Below are 24954 nucleotides of genomic sequence, written 5' to 3'. Positions count from 1 at the left end.
CACCTTGGTCCGGTCATTTCCACCCTGAGGACGATCGTGACAGAAAGCTCTGGCTCCCATATTTGCCTGTGGTTGTTGTTCCATTCCACAAATCAATAGGGCGTTACACAGAGGTTGATTCACATAGGGACTTACACTGATCATATTCCTGCCATGCACATATATATATATATATATTAATTCATTCCAACGTGCACTGTTGAAAAGTGGCAATCTGTGCATAAAGCGCGTGTGTGAGTTCACGACCCCGATGTTTCACAGACAATCACTGCTGTTCCTATTGGAATCATGTTTAATGATTATAACAGCCAACGGCTGACTGACCATCCGCTCACAAAACAAACAACTAGGCTGAACGACTTTTGGAGCCCCTGATCGATCAGCTGTGTTGCCTACAGTGCAGTGGTTCCAAAGTGGGCCACCCCATCATGTGAACTTGACTTGGGTTTGTTTACCAAGCAAAGTACAACAGGATTTGCAACCCTTGTTTTTCGTGTATTTTCACCGTTCCACTTGACAGAGGAGCACCAGTTTCTACTGCTCTCCGGTCTGTGTGGTCTCCTGCTGAGTGAGACAGAATGAAGTTGGCAGTTGTTCTGCTGGCACTCACGCTGGCCTCTGCGTTCGCTGCAGAAGGTAAGTTACCATTTTTTAAAATTAAATAAATTCATGTCCATTACTCTACCTGTGTGCTGCCAAATGTTTGCGTAATTCAGCTATTGGTAGCCTACTGCTTTTCATTTCTATGTTGTCTTGTAGCTCCTCTGTCATGTTTGGATGGTGCGTAATTAGTGTTTAGTTCCTTAGTGTGCTTTCCCAGTAACCATACTTCAAGCCCAGCTTCGTCTGTTCAAATAATATTTGTGGTCACACTAAGTTAAAGGCCTGAGTAACTACAGTTGAATACCTTTTATAMAAAAACAACATCTGTAGCTACTGTGTATGATGACCACTACTTTGGGCATTCATATAAGGGCCTCTGTCAATGTCCCTTCAATCACTAGCCTACATTGCTGTATCAGAATGTTGCTCTAAGGTAACCACTGTTTTTGGGTCTTCCCTCCTGTGCAGAGTCGTGTGTGGGTCGCTGTCACAGCTTCAACCCCATGACCAAGTGCCAGTGTGACTCTATGTGTCGCTACTACAGCAGCTGCTGCATGGACTTTGACAGTGCCTGCCCTAGGAAGAGTAAGAAAGATGCTCTGCTTCTCATGATATTATGGCTCCCTGGAAATGATGATCTTATGTATATCATATTTATAAGGGATGTATCCAAAATGGCACCCTATTTATTTTATAGAGCACTACTTTTGACTTCGGGCACGCAGTCAAAAGTAGTGGACAATAAAGGGTATAGGGTGCCATTTTGGACACAGCCAGGGTTAGTTTAATGAAGTTTGATAAAGTAAAAAAATGCCACATAGAATCAAACCACTGTCCATATAAAGTTTCTAATATAAATCTGTGGCATTCTCTCCTCAGTTGCCCGTGGTGACACATTTGATGCCCCAGAGGACGATGTAGTGAACACCCCCACTACAGCAGTTAACACCAACCCTGGGACCATGGCTGACCCAGAGACCACAAACATTCCCCCAGTTATGAACACAACTGCTGTCCCCACCACCACCCTGGCCCCGACCACCACCACCCACACCCCCACCCTCCCCCCTGACCCAGAGGCAGTGCCCTGCAGCGGGAAGCCTTTCGACGCCTTCCTCCAGCTCAAGAACGGTTCCATCTACGCCTTCAGAGGTGAGGGGGAATGTGTAAGGGCAAATACCCAAAAAAGTTATTGATGCCATGGACTAGTGACCTGGGGATAATTCCAAAGCCTACAATCCAGTCCAAGAACACGTTTAGTCAATTTATTTTCATTCTTTACAACAATCCAAAATCAAATAAAAAGAGCACGGTTGAAAAGTGTCTGTGCTCCTAATTAGGTATAGGTATGATATGAATAGAACACATACAATTCAAAATGCCTCCTACATTGTAGCTGCAAGTCGCAAAACAATTACATTTTCAGAAATGTCAAGGAGGCCTAAATAAAGCATAGCTAGCTAACATTGAACCTGGTTGGTTAGCTCCCAGCAGATTCATGCAGGGTAGTAACTACATGATTTGGTACTGTTCATTGTTGTTAAACTAGCTAACGTTAGCTGGCTGGCTTGTTAGCTAACGTTAAGTGTGTGATCTTACACATTGTTTACCTCAAATCAAATCAAATTGATTTATATAGCCCTTCTTACATCAGCTGATATCTCAAAGTGCTGTACAGAAACCCAGCCTAAAACCCCAAACAGCAAGCAATGCAGATGTAGAAGCACGGTGGCTAGGAAAAACTCCCTAGAAAGGCCAAAACCTAGGAAGAAACCTAGAGAGGAACCAGGCAATGAGGGATGGCCAGTCCTCTTCTGGCTGTGCCGGGTGGAGATTATAACAGAACATGGCCAAGATGTTCAAATGTTCATAAATGACCAGCATTGTCAAATATAGTAATAATCACAGCAGTTGTCGAGGGTGCAACAAGTCAGCACCTCAGGAGTAAATGTCAGCTGGCTTTTCATAGCCGATCATTAAGAGTATCTCTACCGCTCCTGCTGTCTCTAGAAGGTTGAAAACAGCAGGTCTGGGACAGGTAGCACGTCCGGTGAACAGGTCAGGGTTCCATAGCCGAATGCAGAACAGTTGAAACTGGAGCAGCAGCACGGCCAGGTGGACTGGGGACAGCAAGGAGTCATCATGCCACGTAGTCCTGAGGCATGGTCCTAGGGCTCAGGTCCTCCGAGAGAGAGAACAAAAGAAAGAGAATTAGAGAGAGCATACTTAAATTCACACAGGACACCGGATAAGACAGGAGAAATACTCCAGATATAATAGACTGACCCTAGCCCCCCGACATATAAACTACTGCAGCATAAATACTGGAGGCTGAGACAGGAGGGATCAGGAGACACTGTGGCCCCATCCGATGATACCCCCGGACAGGGCTAAACAGGCAGGATATAACCCCACCCACTTTGCCAAAGCACAGCCCCCACACAACTAGAGGGATACCTTCAACCACCAACTTACCATCCTGAGACAAGACCGAGTATAGCCCACAAAGATCTCCGCCACGGCACAACCCAAGGGGGGCGCCAACCCAGACAGGAAGAACATGTCAGTGACTCAATCCACTCAAGTGACGCACCCCTCCTAGGGACGGCATGGAAGAGCACCAGTAAGCCAGTGACTCAGCCCCTGTAATAGGGTTAGAGAAAGAGAATCCCAGTGGAGAGGGGGGAACTGGCCAGGCAGAGACAGCAAGTGCGGTTCATTGCTCCATAGCCTTTCCGTTCACCTTCACACTCCTGGGCCAGACTACACTCAATCATATGACCTACTGAAGATATGAGTCTTCAATAAAGACTTAAAGGTTGAGACCGAGTCTGCGTCTCTCACATGGGTAGGCAGACCATTCCATAAAAAAAWTTGATTTTTTAGGAGGCCTGTGTCTTGTGACCGTAGTGTAGGTATGTAGTGTAGGTATGTACGGCAGGACCAAATCGGAAAGATAGGTAGGAGCAAGCCCATGTAATGCTTTGTAGGTTAGCAGTAAAACCTTGAAGTGAGTCCTTGCCTTAACAGGAAGCCAGTGTAGGGAGGCTAGAACTGGAGTAATATGATAAAAAATGTGGTTCTAGTCAGGATTCTAGCAGCCATATTTAGCACTAACTGAAGTTTATTAGTGCTTTATCCGGGTAGCCGGAAAGTAGAGCATTGCAGTAGTTTAACCTAGAAGTGACAAAAGCATGGATTAATTTTTCTGCATCATTTTTGGACCGGAAATTTCAGATTTTTGCAATGTTACGTAGATGGAAAAAAGCTATCCTTGAAACAGTTTTGATATATTCATCAAAAGAGAGATCAGGGTCCAGAGTAACGCCGAGGTCCTTCACAGTTTTATTTGAGACGACTGTACAACCATCAAGATTAATTGTCAGATTRAACAGAAGATCTCTTTGTTTCTTGGGACCTAGAACAAGCATCTCTGTTTTGTGCGAGTTTAAAAGTAGAACGTTTGCAGCCATCCACTTCCTTATGTCTGAAACACAGGCTTCTAGCGAGGGCAATTTTGGGGCTTCGCCATGTTTCATTGAAATGTACAGCTGTGTGTCATCCGCATAGCAGTGAAAGTTAACATTATGTTTTCGAATGACATCCCCAAGAGGTAAAATATATAGTGAAAACAATAGTTGTCCTAAAACGGAACATTGAGGTACACCGAAATGTACAGTTGATTTGTCAGAGGACAAACCATRCACAGAGACAAACTGATATCTTTCCGACAGATAAGATCTAAACCAGGCCAGAACTTGTCCGTGTAGACCAATTTGGGTTTCCAATCTCTCCAAAKGAATGTGGTGATCAATAGTATCAAAAGCAGCACTAAGGTCTAGGAGCACGAGGACAGATGCAGAGCCTCGGTCTGACGCCATTAACTTCTAATGGCTGGGGGCAGAATTGAGTACCTTGGATGAATAAGGTGCCCAGAGTAAACTGCCAGGCCCAGAAGCTAAGATATGCATATTATTAGTAGATTTGGATAGAAAACACTGAAGTTTCTAAAATGGTTTGAATGATGTCTGAGTATAACAGAACTCATTTGGCAGGCAAAAACCTGAGAGAAAATCCACCAGGAAGTGGGACATCTGAGGTTTGTAGTTTTTCAAGTCATTGCCTATCGAATATACAGTGTCTATTGCACTTCCTAAGGCTTCCACTAGATGTCAACAGTCTTTAGAACCTTGTTTCAGGCTTTCTACTATGAAGGGGAGTGAAAAGAGTGTTTTAACCTCTAACGAGCCTCTACCCCCGGGTCCGGGAGCACCCCCCATCCCCCCACACACTGATTAGCATAGCTAGCATAGCTTCACAAGTAGATAGTAGCATCTAAATATCATTAAATCACAAGTCCAAACACCAGATGAAAATACAGATCTTGTGAATAAAGCCACCATTTCAGATTTTTAAAATGTTTTACAGGGAAGACAAAATATGTAAATCTATTAGCTAAACACGTTAGCAAAATACACCACTATTCTAACTCCATCAGTTTCTTACTCCTTCAGGTGCTATCCCAATTCGGCTCAACTAAGATATTGATAGCCACTAACCAAGAAAAAAACCTCTTCAGATGACAGTCTGATAACTATTCATGGTATAGGATAGTTTTTGTTAGAAAAAAGTGCATATTTCAGGTAGAAATCACAGTTTACAATTGCACCGACCATCACAAATCGACTAGAATTACTAGATAGAGCAACGTGTATGACCAATTTACTCATCATAAAACATTTCATAAAAATAGACAAAGCATAGCAATGGAAAAGACCCAGTTCTTGTGATTTCAGACCATATTTCAGATTTTCTAAGCGTTTTTCAGCGGAACACAATAAATCGATAAGTTAGCATACCAACATGTGCAAACGTTACCAGAGCATCGATTCAGCCAAAGAGCGCTATAACGTAATCACCGCCAAAAATATATTAATTTTTCACTAACCTTCTCAGAATTTTCGATGACACTCCTGTAACATCATTTTACAATATACATATACAGTTTGTTCGAAAAGGTGCATATTTAGCCATACAACCGTGGTTACACAAAAAAATACTAGGAAATCAAGCCTCAATATGTCTGACGTCATCTATCAGAGTGATCTAGTTTAATTGAAAGCTAATTCATATACTTGACTAAAAAATACAGGGTTGACAGGAATCGAAGACAAATTAGTTCTTATGCAACCGTGATTTACATTTTAAAATTATCCTTACTTTTCAATACAGGGTTCGCCAAGTGAAGCTATACCAACAAACAAATGGCGAAAATATGCGTTTTAAAATATTTCGACAGAAACACGATTTATCATATAAATATTGCTTACTTTGAGCTGTTCTTCATCAGATTCTTGGGCAATGTATCCTTTCTATGTTATAAACGTCTTTTGGTCGATAGATGTCCTCTGTCCTTCGAAATGTCCACCACCAACGACCGACACCCCAAAACGTGTCCAAAGTTTCAGAGTGCACAACAAATAAATTCCTCAAAATCGCACTAAACGGATATAAATTGCATAAAACGGTTCAAATTAACTACATTATGATGTTTTTAACAACTATAACGACTGAAAACATGACCGGAGAAATATTGCTGGTTAGACACACGATTTGGAACGAGGCAAGTCCGATGGCCTTCACGCTTCAGGCGCACGACGAGAAAGGGCGGTCCCTATACATTTGGTCTTTTATAATGGCTGTGAATGTCCCATCGATTTCATTCAAAACGTGATGACGTACAGACACCCAGAGGAAGACGTAGGCAGTGTCGGTTTCTTCATAGCATTCACTGTCGCCTTAAAAACAGACTCCAGATCAGAGGTAAAAATTTCTGAAATCTGAACCCTGTCATGAAAAGTGCTGTAGAAATTGTTCTGTACCACTCAGAGACAAAATTCCAACTTCTATAGAAACTAGAAGGTGTTTTCTATCCAATAATAACAATAATATGCATATTGTACGATCAAGAATTTAGCACGAGGCAGTTTAATTTGGAGACCCAAATATGCTAATGCGGAACAGCACCCCCTGTAGTTCCAAGAAGTTAACCAGGGGTCTGGCAGAAGTCACGTGCGAGGCCATGAGAGCGAGCTGCGTTCCCTTTCATTTCTAAAGACTAAGGAATTGTCCGGTTGGAATATTATTGAAGATTTATGATAAAAACATCCTAAAGATTGATTATATACATCGTTTGACATGTTTCTACGAACTGTAATGGAACTGTTTTGACTTTTCGTCTGGACTAAGTGCCTGCGCCTTGTGAATTTGGATTTGTGAACTAAACGCTCAAACAAAAAGGAGGTATTTGAACATAAATTATGGACTTTATCGAACAAAACAAACATTTATTGTGGAACTGGGATTCCTGGGAGTGCATTCCGAAGAAGATCATCAAAGGTAAGTGAATATTTATAATGCTATTTCTGATGTGGCTCTCTGCACTTTCACCGGATGTTTGTTTGAGACAATGCATTTCTGAACATAACGCACCAATTTCAAATGAGGTTTTTGGACAAAACACACATTTATTGTCTAACATGGAGTCCTGGGAGTGCCATCCGGTGAAGATCATCAAAGGTTAGTGAATCATTTTAACGCTATTTCTGTATTTTGCGACAACTCTCCTTCTTTGGAAAATGGCTGTATGGTTTTCTGTAACTAGGTGCTGACCTAACATAACCGCAAGGTGTGCTTTCGCCGTTAAAGCCTTTTTGAAATCTGGATTAACAAGAAGTTTCTCTTTAAAATGGTGTATAATACTTGTATGTTTGAGGAATTTAAATTATGAGATTTCTGTTGTTTGAATTTGGCGCCAGTGCAATTTCACTGGCTGTGAAATAGCGTCCCATGCTAGCGTCCCACATATCCCAGAGAAGTTTTAATTGTACATGTTGCATTCCCAGCCAACTGACACTCTGGCACATGCTGCTAAGTCTAATAGTGGGTATCAAACAACTTTTTAGATCAGCTTGAATTGAGATCAATTTATTGATACTGTTTTTACCCCTCTTTATGATTGTTTTATTGGTTGACCCTCCTTAGTATTAGGAATTCGGTATTAAGAAGGTGTTCTTCATGTTTTGTTCACTCATTGTAGATTTGACTGTGATAAACAAAAAAGTTCAGAAGTACATGCAACATGTATGTATCAGGTCTCCCGACTGGCGCAGCGGTCTAAGGCACTGCATCTCAGTGTAAGAGGTGTTAATACAGTCCCTGATTCGAATCCAGGCTGTATCACATCCGGCTATGATTGGGAGTCCCATAGGGCGTCATACAATTGGCCCAGCGTCATCCGGGTTAGGCCGGGTTAGCCCGTCATTGTAAATAAGAATTTGTTCTTAACTCACTTGCCTAGTTAAATAAAGGTTAAAATAAAAATATATATAAATAAAAAAATTACATTTGTAAGGTCCCTCGGTCTAGTATTGAAATTCAACCACAACTACAAAGACCAGGGAGCTTTTCGAAAGCCTCATATAGAAGGGTAGTGATTGATAGATGGGTAACAATAACAAATCAGACCATTGAATATACAGTGGCTTGCGAAAGTATTCGCCCCCCTTGGCATTTTTCCTATTTTGTTGCCTTACAACCTGGAATTAAAATAGATTTTTTGGGGTTTGTATCATTTGATTTACACAACATGCCTACCACTTTGAAGATGCAAAATATTTTTTATGATGAAACAAAATTAGACTTTTTTTTTTTTACTTGAGCATGCATAAGCATCCAAAGTCAATAATTTGTAGAGCCACCCTTTGCAGCAATTACAGCTGCAAGTCTCTTGGGGTATAAGCTTGGCACAATTCAAGTTTTTTCTGTAAATGACTTTTGGCTTATAATTGGTGTGAAGCCAATCCAAACTGGCTTTTCTTGACACTTTTGGTTTTGATGCAACAGGACCATTCACAGTTGATCTCACACAGTTTAGCCCAACGCTGATTGGCTATTATTTTATCATTTTTTAATCAAGGGACACCAAATGCTCTCTGGTTTCCATTGCAATCAATGCTGCGGGCGGCAACAATGTCATACTCCTTTTGATCAGACAGCTTCAGATAGACGGCCAACACTCGCTCGGATGCTTTCTCCGGTGAGATACATTCAGCTTCTTGTGAATTTAAGGAAAATTATGAAACACAGAGAGATAAAAGATAGATCTCTTTATTGGTCAACCTTTGGTGGAAGCCTGGCTTCCCTTGGCAGCCATGAATACACACCACTGATCTTTCGGGAACGTAGCGTTGTCAGGCACAGGTGCCAGTTCAGGTGAGAACTGCCCATAATCACAAACAAATCCACAATTACATACACAGCAGTGAACCCTCTGAGAGGCAAACAATCAACAACTTATTTGGTTTAGACAGCGATTGTTTCGGCAGATACCTCTGCACATCCATTCTTTGTCTCTTTTACTCACTGTGGAAACCGCGTCCAGTTGGGTCCATTCATTAGCGCTTGGGCACTCATTCATGAATTCCAAGTCTTCCAAATGTATTAGAGTAGCGTGCGAAATCCATCTCAAAATGTTCAACTTGAATGTAGTGGCAAAACCCCCAAAAGTTATTAATGACACTTACAACTAGGGACCTGAGGATAATTCCAATGCACACAACCCCCCCCAAAAAAAAAAAAATTGGAATCAAAGAATACGAAAGAATACTTTCTTTTCAATAATCAAAAATCAAACAAAAAGAGCATGGTTGAAAATTGTCTGTGCTCCCAGGTACACTAGTACACACAATCCCCTGGCAGCCATATACAGTATAACCAAAGCAGACAAATCAAAATCAAGGGGGAGCAGCCAGGTGCACAACAGGTAAGAACAGGGAGGTATGAGGATGAAATGAATAGAATGCATGACATGGAAGACGCCTCCGACACTATCTTCTTCTTTATATCTACACACTCTCTCTCTCTCTCTCTCTCTCTCTCTCTCTCTCTCTCTCTCTCTCTCTCTCTCTCCTCTCTCCGTATGTACTTGTTCTGTGCTCTCTCTCTCTCTCTCTCTCTCTCTCCTCTCTCTTCTCCTCTTCCTCTCTCTCTCTCTCGTTTCCCTCTCTCGTCGTCTCGCTCTCTCTCTCCGTCTGGGTCTCTCTCTCTCTTCCGCTCTCTCCTCTCATTCTCTCTCTCTCTCTCTCTCTCTCTCTCTCTCTCTCTCTCTCTCTCTCTCTCTCTCTCTCTCTCTCTCTCTCTCTCTCTCTCTCTCTCTCTCTCTCTCTCTCTCTCTCCTCTCTCTATGACTTGTTCTGGTTCTCTTCTCTCCTCTCTCTCTATGACTTGTTCTGTCTCCCTGTTCTGTGAGAACAAACATGCTCTGTCTCCTACAGGTGATTATTTCTTCGAGCTCGATGAGAGGGCGGTTGTCCCCGGTCACCCCAAACTGATCTACGACAAGTGGGGCATCAGAGGACCTATAGATGCTGCCTTTACTCGCATCAACTGCCAGGGCAAGACCTACATCTTCAAGGTAGGCTACCACCTTTCCCACCGCTCACAACACTGCCATAGTATCCTACATCTTCCCCACCACTCACAACACCAACACAGTGTCTTGCATCTTTAAGCTACCACCTTTCCTCACCACTCACAACACTGGCACAGCGCCCTGTTAACGGGATAGTTCATCCCAAAGTCAAAGTATGTCAGACGTTTTCACATCTCAAAAGTAGTGTTAAGCAGTGATTCCCATACCTTTCCTCATGTACCCCCAGCCAGTCTACTGCTMTGATGTATTCCAGAACTAGGCAGAACTGATTCAAATAGTCACATTGTCATCACCCCATACATTAGTTGAATCAGCAATGCTAGTTCTGGAATTAAGAACAAATAACTGGGCTGGCTGAAGGAGAGGTTTGGGAAACATTGGTCTAAACTTGAGCTGTTGTCTGCTGGAATCAATCCCAAATWAACAGGAACATATGGCCTATGAAACTGACGTTGACTATTTAGTTTGATTAAGACTCACTGCTTTGCTTTGCTTTCACTTGTCTCCTCTCAGGGAAARAAGTATTGGCGTTTTGAGGACGATGTTCTGGATGCCGATTACCCTCGGGACATCTCTGTAGGGTTTGAGAAGGTTCCAACTGACGTCGACGCTGCCTTCGCCATACCAGCACCCGGTCACCATGGCAAAGAGAAGGTCTACTTCTTCAAAGGTAACATACACGCACTTGGCACAAATGTCAATTCAAGGTCTTGTCCACATTAGTTCAGCCTAATTTAATTGGAATGACGAGGAAACAATGTTGATTCAACCAGTGTGGGCCCAGTGGGCAGAATACTGGTAATGTGTGAAACACCTGAAACATAGTGTACTGTGATGAAACCCTAGAGGGGATTAATCACTTAACTTGAACTGACTTCCCAGAAAACCAAAATTGGTTCTGTGAAAGTTCCCAGAACTTTTGTTAGGTTGCGGCAAAGTGGATTTGGAGAGCCAGTAGGAGGCACTCTTTCCTCTGGTCAAAAAATAAATTACATATGTAATATGATGTAATATATATATATATATCCAAATGCCACAGGGCAGTGATTGGGGAAATTGCCCTGTGTAGAGTGTTGTCTTTCGGATGGGACGTTAAATGGGTGTCCTGACTCTCTATGGTGACTAAAGAGCCCATGGCACTTATCGCCCCCTGCTTCCAATTGGCTCATTCATCACTCCTCCTCTCCCCTGTAACTATTCCCCAGGTCGTTGCTGTGAATGAGAACATATTCTCAGTCAACTTACCTGGTAAAATTGACCTGGTAAAATAAAATAAATGAATAAAAATTAGAATAACACAAAAACTGTCCTGTCGTGATGAGGATTATAACATGTTTGTATAAAACATTCGCCTGATGTTCCTATAACACATTTAGTCTGTTCTTTAAATGTTCTCAGAATGTTTCATTAGGTTGTGGGAACAATCAGGTTGTAACATCGTGGGCACATCACAAAATAAATGTTCCCAAAACAGACAAATATCCAGTTGTGCAGATGATTCTAAAATATTTTACGGTGCAAAACAAATTCACCTGCTGTTACAATAATGTTCCTAGAACACATTTAATTTGTTCTTTAAATGTTCAGATAATGTTTCTTTAGGTTGCGGAAGAATTGTGTGGTAAGACACAAGATTACCTAAGAGGTTACTAAAAGACTAAAACTGTGCAGTTGTTCTGACATTCAGATAAGGTTTCTATCAGGGTTCACAAAACCTTCCTAGGTGTAATCTGTGTCCGTGAAACTGCTCCCTAACTCTACAAGTGACCTTGCCTAATACATAGGCATACTCAGATGAAAAAATGGAAAAGGTTGTTGACAGCTTTTTTTATATATTTTGAAGATTTACATAGTTTATGTTCCTGTTATAAACAATGGAGTAATACAACCTTATATACAGAACAAAAATATAAATGCAACATGCAACTATTTCTAAGATTTTACTGAGTTAAATTTCATATAAGGGAATCAGTCAATTGAAATAAATTCATTAGGCCCTAATCTATGGAGTGATGGTCGCTGATAATGGGCCTCGGTTACGCCTATGTAGATTTTCCATTAAATATCTGCCGTTTCCAGCTACAATAGTCATTTACAACATTAACAGTGTCTACGCTGTAGTTCTGATCAATTTGATGTTATTTTAAATGGACAAAAAATYTGCTTTTCTTTCAAAAACAAGGACATTTCTAAGTGACCCCAAACTTTTAAACTGTAGTGTATACAGCAACACCTACCCCATAAGCATTCATGTCTCTTCTATAGATGTTATATCCTTGTATTGGTACTGCTGTGTCATCAAATTAATTATCTAAGTGAGTCTGAGAAATGGTTAATATGTGACCCGATTCAGGAAACTAGGCGTATGTTGCAAGTCACGACTTCACAGGAGAGCCGTTTGAATGTAAAACATATTTTTTTATCATAATTTTTGGGCAGAAATGCCTTCTCGAACATGTGAACTTTCATGTGCCTTAGTAACAAATTTGTATGCCATCTGTAAATACAAATACAATTGTTAAATTACGAGCCTTGTTGGTTAAACCACAGAAAAAGTAAGCAACCTTCCCACTTGCCATGATTTGCTGAGATAATGAGTGGGCTGGACATGCCGAGAAATGAGTTTGGATTGGTCTGCCATATAGAAGGCTTCTCTCTATTTGAGCTCGTCAGTCTGTGTTGGTAATCCCGTTGAACGCATATTTTTTWAATGTATTGTGTAGCTTAGCTGCATGAGTGTTGCTCTCCACTTTCTGGAGGATCAAGTTTTGAAATCAGTGGAATTAGAGCTAATGAGATGGAGAAAACACCTGTCTCCGGATTACATCTTCAAACTAAGGGCAACCGTGGTATGGCATTCCTGACAGGGAGATGCGTCCATCATGCATGATAATGTAAACATGTAAGATAGGCTAGCGTTTGCTAGCTACATTTTCAGATATTACACGTTTTTAGTTTTGACAGAAAGTGGTTTCATTTCAAGCTCAAGTGTACTGTTATCTAAATCAAATCATTGTATTTGTCACATACACTTACTGTAACGGCAGTCTAGCTCTTCCTCCTCCTCAGACGAGGAGAGGCGAGAAGGATCGGAGGACCAATGTACAGCGTGGTAAGTTTCCATGATTTAATAACAAGAAAACTAGACAAAATACAAAACAACAAACGTACTAAGCGTCACAGTCCCGTGTGGCACAAACATTGACACAGGAAACAACCACCCACAAATCCCCAACACAAAACAAGCCACCTATATATGATTCTCAATCAGGGACAACGATTGACAGCTGCCTCTGAGAACCATATTAGGCTGAACACAGAAACAGACAAACTAGACGCACAACATAGAATGCCCACCCAGCTCACGTCCTGACCAACACTAAAACAAGCACAACACATAAGAACTCTGGTCAGGACGTTACAGTACCCCCCTCCTGAGGTGCGGACTCCGAACGCACCCCTAAAACTCAAGAGGAGGGTCTGGGTGGGCATCTGTCCGCGGTGGCGGCTCRGGCGCAGGACACCACTCCACCATTGTCTTTGTCCCCCTCCTTAGCGTCCTTTGAGTGGCGACCCTCGCCCCCGAGTCTAGGAACCTTCACAAAGGTCCCCCCTAGATAGAGGAGACAGCTCAGGACAGAGAGGTAGCTCAGGACAGAGAGGTAGCTCAGGACAGAGAGGCAGCTCAGGACAGAGAGGCAGCTCAGGACAGGGAGGCAGCTCAGGACAGAGAGGCAGCTCAGGACAAAGAGGCAGCTCAGGACAGAGAGGCAGCTCCGGACTGAGTGGCAGCTCCAGACTGAGTGGCAGCTCCGGACTGGGTGGCAGCTCATGACTGAAGGCCCTACACCCAAACAAGGGCACTGCGTTCATCCACCTCTGGCCTGCTCGCCTCCCTACCTCTGAGGYAGTACAGCTCCCGCTCAGCCCAGTCAAAACTGTTCGCTGCTCTGGCACCCCAATGGTGGAACAAACTCCCCCACGACGCCAGGTCAGCGGAGTCAATCACCACCTTCCGGAAACACCTGAAACACCACCTCTTTAAGGAATACCTAGGATAGGATAAAGTGATCCTTCTAACCCCCCCCTTAAAAGAGTTAGATGCACTATTGTAAAGTGGTTGTTCCATTGGATATCATAAGGTGAATGCACCAACTTGTAAGTCGCTCTGGATAAGAGCGTCTGCTAAATGACTTAAATGTAAATGTAAATGTGAAGGGCAGCTCATGACTGAAGGGCAGCTCATGACTGAAGGGCAGCTCATGACTGAAGGGCAGCTCATGACTAAAGGGCAGCTCATGACTGGAAGGCAGCTCATGACCTGAAGGCAGCTCATGACTGGAAGGCAGCTCATGACTGGAAGGCAGCTCATGACTGGAAGGCAGCTCATGACTGGAGGGCAGCTCATGACTGGAGGGCAGCTCATGACTGGAGGGCAGCTCATGACTGGAAGGCAGCTCATGACTGGAAGGCAGCTCATGACTGACGGACGGCTCTAGCGGCTCGGGACAGACGGGCGGCTCTAATGGCTCGGGACAGACGGGCGGCTCTAACGGCTCGAGACAGACGGGCGGCTCTGACGGCTCGGGACAGACGGATGGCTCAGATGGCGCTGGGCAGATGGATGGCTCAGATGGCGCTGGACAGGCAGGCAGTGCAGACGGCGCTGGGCAGGCAGGCAGTGCAGGCGGCGTTGGGCAGACGGCCGACTCTGACCAACTGAGGCGCACAGTAGGCCTGGTGCGTGGTGCCGGAACTGGTGGTACCGGACTGGAGACACGCACCTCAAGGCTAGTACGGGGAGCAGGAACAGGGCACACTGGACTCTCGAGGTGCACTATAGGCCTGGTGCGTGGTACCGGAACTGGAGGTACTGGGCTGGAGACACGCACCACAGGGAGAGTGCGTGGAGGAGGAACAGGGCTCTGGAAACGCACTGGAAACCTGGTGCGTGGTGTAGGCACTGGTGGTACTGGGCTGGGGAGGGAAGGTGGCGCCGGATATACCGGACCATGCAGGCGTACTGGCTCCCTTGAGCACCGAGCCMGCCCAACCTTACCTGGTTGAATGCTCCCCGTAGCCCGTCCAGTGCGGGGAGGTGGAATAACCCGCACTGGGCTGTGTTGGCGAACCGGGGACACCATGCGTAAGGCTGGTGCCATGTACACCGGCCCGAGGAGACGTACTGGAGGCCAGATATGTTGAGCCGGCTTCATGGCACTTGGCTCAATGCTCAATCTAGCCCGGCCAGTGCTGGGAGGTGGAATAACCCGCACCGGGCTATGCACACGTACAGGAGACACCGTGCGCTCTTCCGCATAACACGGTGTCTGCCCGTACTCCCGCTCTCCACGGTAAGCATGGGAAGTGGGCGCAGGTTTTCTACCTGCCTTCGCCACACTACCCTTTAGCCACCCCCCAATACATTTTTGGGATTTCTTCTCGGGTACCTTCCCGCCGGTTCCTCTCTCCGGTTGCCTCTGCTCTCCTAGCTGCCTCCCGCTGTTCCCATGGGAGGCGATCCTTTCCAACCTTAGCCCAGGGTCCTTTACCGTTCATAATTTCCTCCCATGTCCAGGAGTCCTGTGTAGTGGGCCGCTGCTGCTGCCCGTAGCCACGCTGCTTGGTCCGAGTTAGGTGGGTGGTTCTGTAACGGCAGTCTAGCTCTTCCTCCTCCTCAGACGAGGAGAGGCGAGAAGGATCGGAGGACCAATGTACAGCGTGGTAAGTTTCCATGATTTAATAACAAGAAAACTAGACAAAATACAAAACAACAAACGTACTAACCGTCACAGTCCCGTGTGGCACAAACACTGACACAGAAAACAACCACCCACAAATCCCCAACACAAAACAAGCCACCTATATATGATTCTCAATCAGGGACAACGATTGACAGCTGCCTCTGATTGAGAACCATATTAGGCTGAACACAGAAACAGACAAACTAGACACACAACATAGAATGCCCACCCATCTCACGTCCTGACCAACACTAAAACAAGCACAACACATAAGAACTCTGGTCAGGACATTACACTTACGATCTCAGCTGTAAGAAGTTAACAGCACAAAGTAAATGGACAGTCCTGGGGCGCTCAAATGTGTGCTCAGTCAGAACTTCTGGGACTGCTCTAGTCACCCTCCCAATGAGTCTCTTGCACCAGACGGCTTGCTTCCGCACAATGAGCCTGGAACTCCTCTGTCAGTTACAGATGGCGCTAAAGCAAAAACCTAATTGTAATTAACTTATAAATAAATAACAGTCATGGGTGCGTGTGGCCTGATAAACCAATAAACTACATCCAACAAGAGTAGAAGGAGATGGCGCCGGAGAAGAAGAAGATGGCGCCGGAGAAGAAGGCAGACGTTTTACATGCCCCGAGCCAATTGTTTTTTTGTTCAATTATGTTACGAACCCCTTTGGCCCTGCAGTCTAGGGGGGATGGAAACGAGACCCGTAACTTATCTCATGCAAATCATAACAGTGAAATGGAACAGTGAGAACTAAAAGAAATCCACAGACAACCTAAACCTACCATCAAACACGTTAGGTTTATTTCAAACACACGGTAATGGGTTGTGGGAAAAAGGGGCTGAGCTGGACCCAAGGAAATAAATAATAAATATCCAAAAACCGCTAAGCTAGTCTTACTGGCTAAAGAACAGCTAGCTAAATAACCAATCAAATACAGTGGGTGGTCCGCCCAGTTCTAACTAGGGTACTTAGACAAAGTTTTCCTACGGGCAATGTATGCCCAAGGGCGACTTGCCTTTGTATCCCCTTTTCCCACCAACAAACAAACAGCCATACAACACAGCAATACATACTCACATGATAACGGACAATGTGAGATGTAGGTGCAAAAACAAAAGAGAGATAGCGCCAGAGACAACTGATTGGGTTTCTTTTAAACCAAGGGAAAGGGGATGTGATTGGGTAAGGGAAAAGGAGCAGGTGTGTCTTCAGATTGGCGACTGATTTGCGACTGATGACTGCAACCTGTGACTAGGGCAGAAGGAGAGAAAACAAATACACACAGGATACCTGTATCCGTAACAAATTATTTGCATTGTTTGTAATTTATTTCTTTKTTTATTTTGTACATAATGTTGCCGCTACCGTCTCTTATGACCGAAAATAACTTCTAAACATCAGGATTGGGATTACTCACCATGGACTAGCAGAATCCTTTTTTTCCTTTCAAGATTCTGACGAATCCGATGCGAAGGATATACTGCTTTTTCGGGCACAGGTCCCGATCCCTGTGATCTGCATGAAGAGGAGGTGGAGAAAGAGGGGCCGAAGGGCGAGCTGCCTTCTGAGAATTCATAGGCGATAGAATACACCCCCACTTCCCTCCATTCTGCTAGCAAACGTGCAATCCTTGGAGAATAAAATCGACGAGTTATGTGGCAGGTTAAACTACCAACAAACATTAAAAACTGTAACATCTTATGCTTCACGGAGTCGTGGCTGAACGATGACAATATCAACATACAGCTGGCTGGTTATACAATGTTCTGGCAGGATAGAACAGCGGCGGCGGACCATGTATTTTTGTAAAAACAGCTGGTGAACGATATCTAAGGAAGTCTCGAGCTATTGCTCACCTGAGGCAGAGTATCTCTTGATAAGCTGTAGACCATACTGTTTACATACCACCACAGTCAGAAGTTGGCACTAAGAAAGCATTGAATGAGCTGTATTCCGCCATAAGAAAAAAAGAAAACGCTCACCCAGAGGTGGTGCTTCTAGTAGCCAGTGACTTTATAATGCAGGGAAACTTAAATCCGTCTTATTAAATGTATATCAGCATGTTAAATAAGCAACCAGAGGGAAAAATAACTATGGACCACCTATACACACACAGAGACGAATACAAAGCTTACCCTCGCACTCCATTTGGAAAYTCTGACCATAATTCTATCCTCCTGATTCCTGCTTACGAGCAAAAATTATAGCAGGAGGCACCAGTGACTAGATCAATAAAAAAGTCAGATGACACAGATGCTACGCTACAGGACTGTTTTGCTAGCACAGACTGGAATATGTTCCAGGATTCCTCCGATGCCATTGAGGAGTACACCACATCAGTCATTGACTTCATCAATAAGTGCATCGATGACGTCGTCCCCACAATGACCGTACGTACATACCCCAACCAGAAGCCATGGTTTAAAGGCAGCATCCGCAATGAGCTAAAGGCTAGAGCTGCCGCATTCAAAGAGCGGGACACTAACCCGGAAGCTTATAAGAAATCCCGCTTTGCCCTTCGACAAACCGGCAAAGCATCAATACAGGACTAGGATCGAAATGTACTACATCAGTTCTGACGCTCGTTGGATGTGGCAGGGCTTGCAAACCATTACGGACTGTGTGATCATGCTCTCCGCAGCTGATGTGAGTAGGACCTATAAACATGTCAACATTCACAAGGCCGCAGGGCCAGACGGATTACCAGGACATGTACTGCGAGCATACGTTGACCAACTGGCAAGTGTTTTTACTGACATTTTCAACCTCTCCTTGTCCAAGTCTGTAATACCAACATGTTTTAAGCAGACCACCGTGGTCCCTGTGCCCAAGAACACTAAGGTAACCTGCCTAAATGACTACTGACCTGTAGCACTCACGTCTGTAGCCATGAAGTGCTTTGAAAGGCTGGTCATGGCTAACATCAACACCATCATCCCAGACACCCTAGACCCACTCCAATTTGCATACCACAGCAAAAGATCGACGGATGATGCATTCTCTATTGCACTCCACACTGCCCTTTCCCACCTGGACAAAAGGAACACCTATGTGAGAATGCTATTCATTCACTACAGCTCAGCGTTCAACACCATAGTGCCTTCAAAGCTCATCAATAAGCTAAGGACCCTGGGACTAAACACCTCCCTCTGCAACTGGATCCTGGACTTCCTGATGGGCCGCCCCCAGGTGGTAAGGGTAGGTAACAACACATCTGCCACCCTGATCCTCAACACAGGGGTCCCTCAGGGGTGTGTGCTCAGTCCCCTCCTGTCCTGCTAGTCACGACTCCAACACCATCATTAAATTTGCCGATGACACAACAGCGGTAGGCGTGATCACAGACAACGACGAGACAGCCTATAGGGAGGAGGTCAAAGACCTGACCGTGTGYTGGAAGGACAACAACCTCTCCCTCAACGTGATCAAGACAAAAGAGATGATTGTGGACTATAGGAAAAAGAGGACCGATCACGCCCCCATTCTCATCGACGTTGCTGCAGTGGAGCAGGTTGAGAGCTTCAGGTTCCTTGGTGTCCACATCACCAACAAACTAACATGATCCAAGCACACCAAGACAGTCGTGAAGAGTGCACGACAACACCTATTCCCCCTCAGGAGACTAAAAAGATTTGGCATGGTCCTCAGGTCCTCAAAAGGTTATACAGCTGCACCATCGAGAGCATCCTGACTGGTTGCATCACTGCCTGGTATGGCAACTGCTCGGCCTCCGACCGCAAGGCACTACAGAGGGTAGTGCGAACAGCCCAGTAAATCACTTCCTGCCATCCAGGACTAAAAAAAGCATAAAACCTGGTGTATCTAAAAGCATGATCAAATGAATTAGCCAGCTACTGTATTTTGAGAAACATTGAGAAATAATTTGGTCAATTTTTGAGGTCAAAAATGCTAGCTAGTTAGTTCCAGTGCCAGTTTCAAGTCTATCTAAACTCATTTCTTACTAACTCGGACATGTGAAGATATTTCAGAATGAAAGTTAACTGGCTAGCGCATCATGCTTTGTGACATTATATTAGCCATCTCATTTAGATTGTATTTTCACTTATTGCATCTGCATGCCTGTTGAGTTCTCCTTGGTGCACTCCTTCGTTCGTGAGATGGCTGCTCATTCTAAATAGTATAATATAATCTGTTCAAAACAGTGGCAGCATGTGCAGCAGAAATAGGTGTATTTATGCTGTTGTTCAAATGCATAGAACGCTTTATAAATTATATCTTCTCAAAAAAACTACTGGTAGTTCAAAAAACTTGGCATCATATTTCTGTCATGCTGCATATTTCTGTCATGATGTTCTGGAAACCTTTAAATAATGTCGACCAGCCATTAAAGGAATTTCCTGTGCAACCTACTTTAAACATTGTATGAATGTCATCACAACTGAGCATATTTTGTGTTTTTGGAACCTATCTCTTGTAATGTACCCACACTGTTCCCACAACCTAATTAAATGTTCTGGGAACCACCCTAATTTTGCACCCTAATAAAAACCTTGTTATGGTTGGTGAACAGGTTTTGTGTTTTGGGAACATATCTCTTGTCATGTTCCCATAATGTTACCACAACCTAAATAAATGTGTTAAACTTTTTTATGTTCTTTAAAAGTTATTTTCTTGGAATGTTCTTGTAGCATCAGGTGAATGTTTTTGGCACTGTAAAAGAAACATTGTATAATGTTATATTCACAGAACTGGGAATGTTCCCGGATTTCTGGGTTGCAATTAAAATTTATTTATTTATTATTTAACTGAATTAATTGAATTGCTTTAATAGACTTGAATTGATATAACCGTTATTTTCTCCCTATACAGGGGACCAGTACTACCAGTATGAGTTTAAGCACCAGCCGTCTCACGAAGAGTGTGTGCGCTTGACTAAGTCTTCCCCCTCTGTGCTGTTCACGCGCTACACCAACCTGTACTGTGACGATACCTGGGAGAACTTATTCACAATGCTTTTCCAAGGCCGTAAGACCCAGCTGTGTGTGTGTGTGTGTATGTGTGTGTGTGTGTGTGTGTGTGTGCGTGTGTGTTGATGTGTGGTGTGTGTGTGGTGTGTGTGTGTGTGTGTGTGTGTGTGTGTGTGTGTGTGTGTGTGTGTGTGTGTGTGGTGTGTGTGTGTGTGTGTGTGTGTGTGGTGTTGTGGTGTCCCGTGCGTGTCTCTGTGCGTGTGTGTGTTGTGTCAAAGTGTCTTTAACTCTGCATAACTTAAAGTAACTCCTACCATCTCTTTTTGCAGTGCATGGCCACAAAAAGGGCCCACGGTTCATCAATAAAGACTGGGTGGGATCAAGTCCCCATAGATGCTGCCATGGTGGCCGTCTTTACATCAGCCCTAAACCAACTCCCTCCCCATCCCCACCCCCAGGAGACGAGCCAATAGGTGGAGGAAGACAGGAGGCGGGGTCAGAGAGGCAGAGCCAGACAGAGTCGCTCAGCGTACTTGGAGGATTTCTTTTTAGAAGACGACTGGTAGGTATACTCTAGCCTAATGCAGTGCAGGCTTTTGTGCCATCCCAGCACTGATGACTGGTACTGTACTAACTCGTATCACACAGCAGCAACTGTGTCCACCTGATCTGTGTGTTAGACCTGGGCTGGAATAAAAGCCTGCCCAACCCAGTGCTTTTTACAAAGGCTTTTGTAAGGCCAATTATCTTAATTTCTCTATATGTGATGATTTATGATGTTTGGTTGTTCACAGTTAGCGAGGGGTAAAGATATGGACCATAAGGGAGATTTTGAGCTGACGACAGTGTTTTTTTGTGTGTGTGTGTGTGTTGTGTGTGTGAGACAGGATGGGAGGAGGCTTCACCTATCTATGACTACAGTGACTACACCCCCACACAGACTACACACGACAAGACACTGCCTGTACAGAACGTCTACTTCTTCAAGAAAGGTAACAGTACACCACACACACACACACACACACACACACACCACACACACACACACACACACACACACACAACACACACACACACACACACACACAACACACACACAACACACACACACACACACACACACACACACACACACACACACACACACACGCCAACAGACAAACAAAGGCATCCAGCTCACACACACAAATGTACATACACACTCACACACCAGACCTGGGTTCAAATACATGTTATGTGGCCCAAATCAACTACCTCTATTGAAAGTATTTTAAAGTATTTTCAAATAGTTTCCTATAAATAGCCTAAAATGTGAAAGTATTTTGAATAACTTGTTTCAAATACTATTTTCAAATGCATGGGTTAAATGCATGTGAGGCAGAGTATTCAGTGAGAGTATTTTCAAATACATACCAATACTGTATTTCCAAATACATTCCAGTATTCAACTATTTGTTTTTCAAAATAAAATAATGTGAATACTTCCTTTGAAAGGATATAAAAGTAATTGAGATATTTGGACCCAGGTCTCTCTCACTCACACACTCTCTCTCACACACACACTCTCACACCCCTCTCTCTCACACACAACAGGCACTCTCACACACACAGGCACTCTCTCACACCACAGGCACTCTCTCACACACACACAGGCACTCTCTCACACACACAGGCACTCTACACACACTACACAGGCACACACACACACACACACACACACACACACACACACACACACACACACACACACACACACACACACACACACACACACACACACACACACACACACACACACACACACACACAACACACACACACCACACACACACACACAACACACACACACACACACACACACACACCCTCTTGTTCTGATCATCAGTTTATTTGATTGTTTTCTGCCACCAGATAAATACTACAGGGTGGATCTCCAGACCAAACGCATTGACTTTGCCAGCCCTCCCTACCCACGATCCATTGCCAAGTACTGGCTGGGCTGCAAACAGGAGTCTGGCCCGGGCAGAGAAGAGATAGACAGTCATTACGAGCCAATGGCAGAAAAGAGATGAGAAGCGATAGACAATACAAGCTGATGATGATTACAAAGTTACATAAGTGCAATATAGATTGACCTAATCATGATGGTAGCGCACAATGAAAAACATACTACAGTAGTCATTCTTGCATTGTTCTGTATTGACTAAAGATAGTCAATCTGATACATCAGTCTACACTGTATATTTAGGTTGACATGATTAAATAAAATATTGATGATTTGTATCTTTGTGTTGCCCTGTGTCCTCTTTTTCTAATAGATGGTTCATCAGTTTTTGGCACCCTATTTAAAAAAATATATAAATAAACTTTAACTAGGTAAGTCAGTTAATACATAAGAATTTGTTCTTAGTTAAGAGGACCACAATGGAAATAAGTCCCAGACTTTATTGTGTGTTATCCTCGATGATTTTATTCATGTGCGTGTATGGCTTTTAAGTTTTATGTGTGCTTGTTTTTTTTAAATGGTCGAATTAATAAACTAAACTAAACTAAAATTTACAACGATGGCCTACTCCGGCCAAACCTTAACCCGGACAACCCTGGGCCAATTGTGCGCCGCCCTATGGGACTCCGAATCACGGCCGGTTGTGATAGAACCTGGTTTGATTCCAGGTTTGTGTCGCGACGCCTCTAGCACTGAGATGCAGTGCCTTAGACCGCTGCCCCACTCAGGAGCCTATTCTCTATATAGTGAACTACTTTTGACCAGGGCCCATTGAGCTCTGCTCAAAAGTAGTGCACTATGTAAGGAATTACGGTGTCATTTTAGACACACTATAAGAAATGACCTCAAGTAGAGAGATTGGACTTGTTTATTTTAGGTCCCTGGTCAAAGTATCAAAGTGGCAGCACAGAACCAGTTCAGCTCTGGCTGCGTTCCAATTCTCTTCAATATCGTCCTTCTTTCTTTGCCTCCGATTTCCTCATCTCCTAAATCATGTGAATGGGCTTGATTGGTGACAGCAGCACAGGAGGGAACCTAATGGAGAGGTCATGTGAGAGACTGTAGATTTGCTTTATCTCAATTGTTTTCTGTTTGGCCGTCTGCATTGTAAAGACATTTAAATAGGTGGTTGTGAGAAAGTGCACTAAGATGCCTATGATACCTGGAAAATACTCTGGTCTCCTTAAAGTGGAATAATGGCAAATTTAGGAAAATTGTCAAAGCACCGAAACCTGTCTGACTCAGTGTTAGACCGTCTGTCACAGTGTGCACCTCTCTCACTCAGGGAGGGCGAAGTAGAGCTAGAGTGCCTTCAGAAAGTATTCATACACCTTGACTTATTCCACATTTTGTTGCGTTACAGCCTGAATTCAAAATGGATAAAATACAGTTCTAGTAAAACTTTACTTGACACTCTTAACCATGTCATAATATGACATTACAGCAGACATAACTTGTCATAACCTGTCATAATATGTCATAACACTGTCATGACCCACATATTTACACCTGTTGTGACATATATTGCATTATTTTATGGCTGGTTATGACAGCTACATGTCAAAACCAACATCTATTCAAATGATTTTTTTCCCTGCCAAGATTTCCTGTCCTTTGAAAGTTTGTTAAACTTCATATGGCTGCAGGGGCAGTATTGAGTAGCTTGGATGAAAAGGTGCCCAGAGGTGCCCAGAGTAAACTGCCTGCTCCTCAGTCCCAGTTGCTAATATATGCATATTATTAGTAGTATATTTGGATAGAAAATACTCTGAAGTTTCTAAAACTGTTTGAATGATGTCTGTGAGTATAACAGAACTCATATGGCAGGCAAATACCTGTGAAAAAAATCCAACCAGGAAGTGGGAAATCTGAGGTTTGTAGGTTTTCAACTCATCGCCTATCGAATACACAGCGGGATATGGGTCAATTTGCACTTCCTAAGGCTTCCTCTAGATGTCAACAGTCTTTAGAACCTTGTCTGATGCTTCTACTGTGAAGTGGGGGCGAAAGAGGGGCTTGAGTAAGGTCTACCATGACCTGAACATGCGCTGACCATGCGCGTTCATGTGAGAGCGAGCTCTGTTCTATCGCATTTCTGAAGACAAAGGAATTCTCCGGTTGGAACATTATTGAAGATTTATGTTAAAAACATCCTAAAGATTGATTC

The 24954-nt window shown here is 43.8% G+C and overlaps 1 protein-coding gene across 1 annotated transcript; it reads left to right on the top strand.

The window, feature by feature from the left end:
* The first annotated feature begins 495 nt into the window (after positions 1-495).
* On the top strand, positions 496-23065 carry LOC111950630 (vitronectin-like). The gene is given in 12 exon segments (XM_023968372.2): positions 496-636; positions 1072-1188; positions 1483-1755; positions 9939-10078; positions 10610-10766; positions 20685-20840; positions 21112-21225; positions 21228-21260; positions 21263-21344; positions 21670-21690; positions 21692-21774; positions 22694-23065. Coding segments are annotated over 12 exon segments (1395 nt in total). The 5' UTR covers positions 496-578; the 3' UTR covers positions 22855-23065.
* Positions 23066-24954: the final 1889 nt, after the last annotated feature.

Source organism: Salvelinus sp. IW2-2015, linkage group LG23, assembly GCF_002910315.2.
Source record: "Salvelinus sp. IW2-2015 linkage group LG23, ASM291031v2, whole genome shotgun sequence".
Classification (NCBI taxonomy): domain Eukaryota; kingdom Metazoa; phylum Chordata; class Actinopteri; order Salmoniformes; family Salmonidae; genus Salvelinus; species Salvelinus sp. IW2-2015.
Note: the sequence above shows the minus strand (reverse complement) of the source record. Positions and strands in the feature narration are given on the sequence as shown.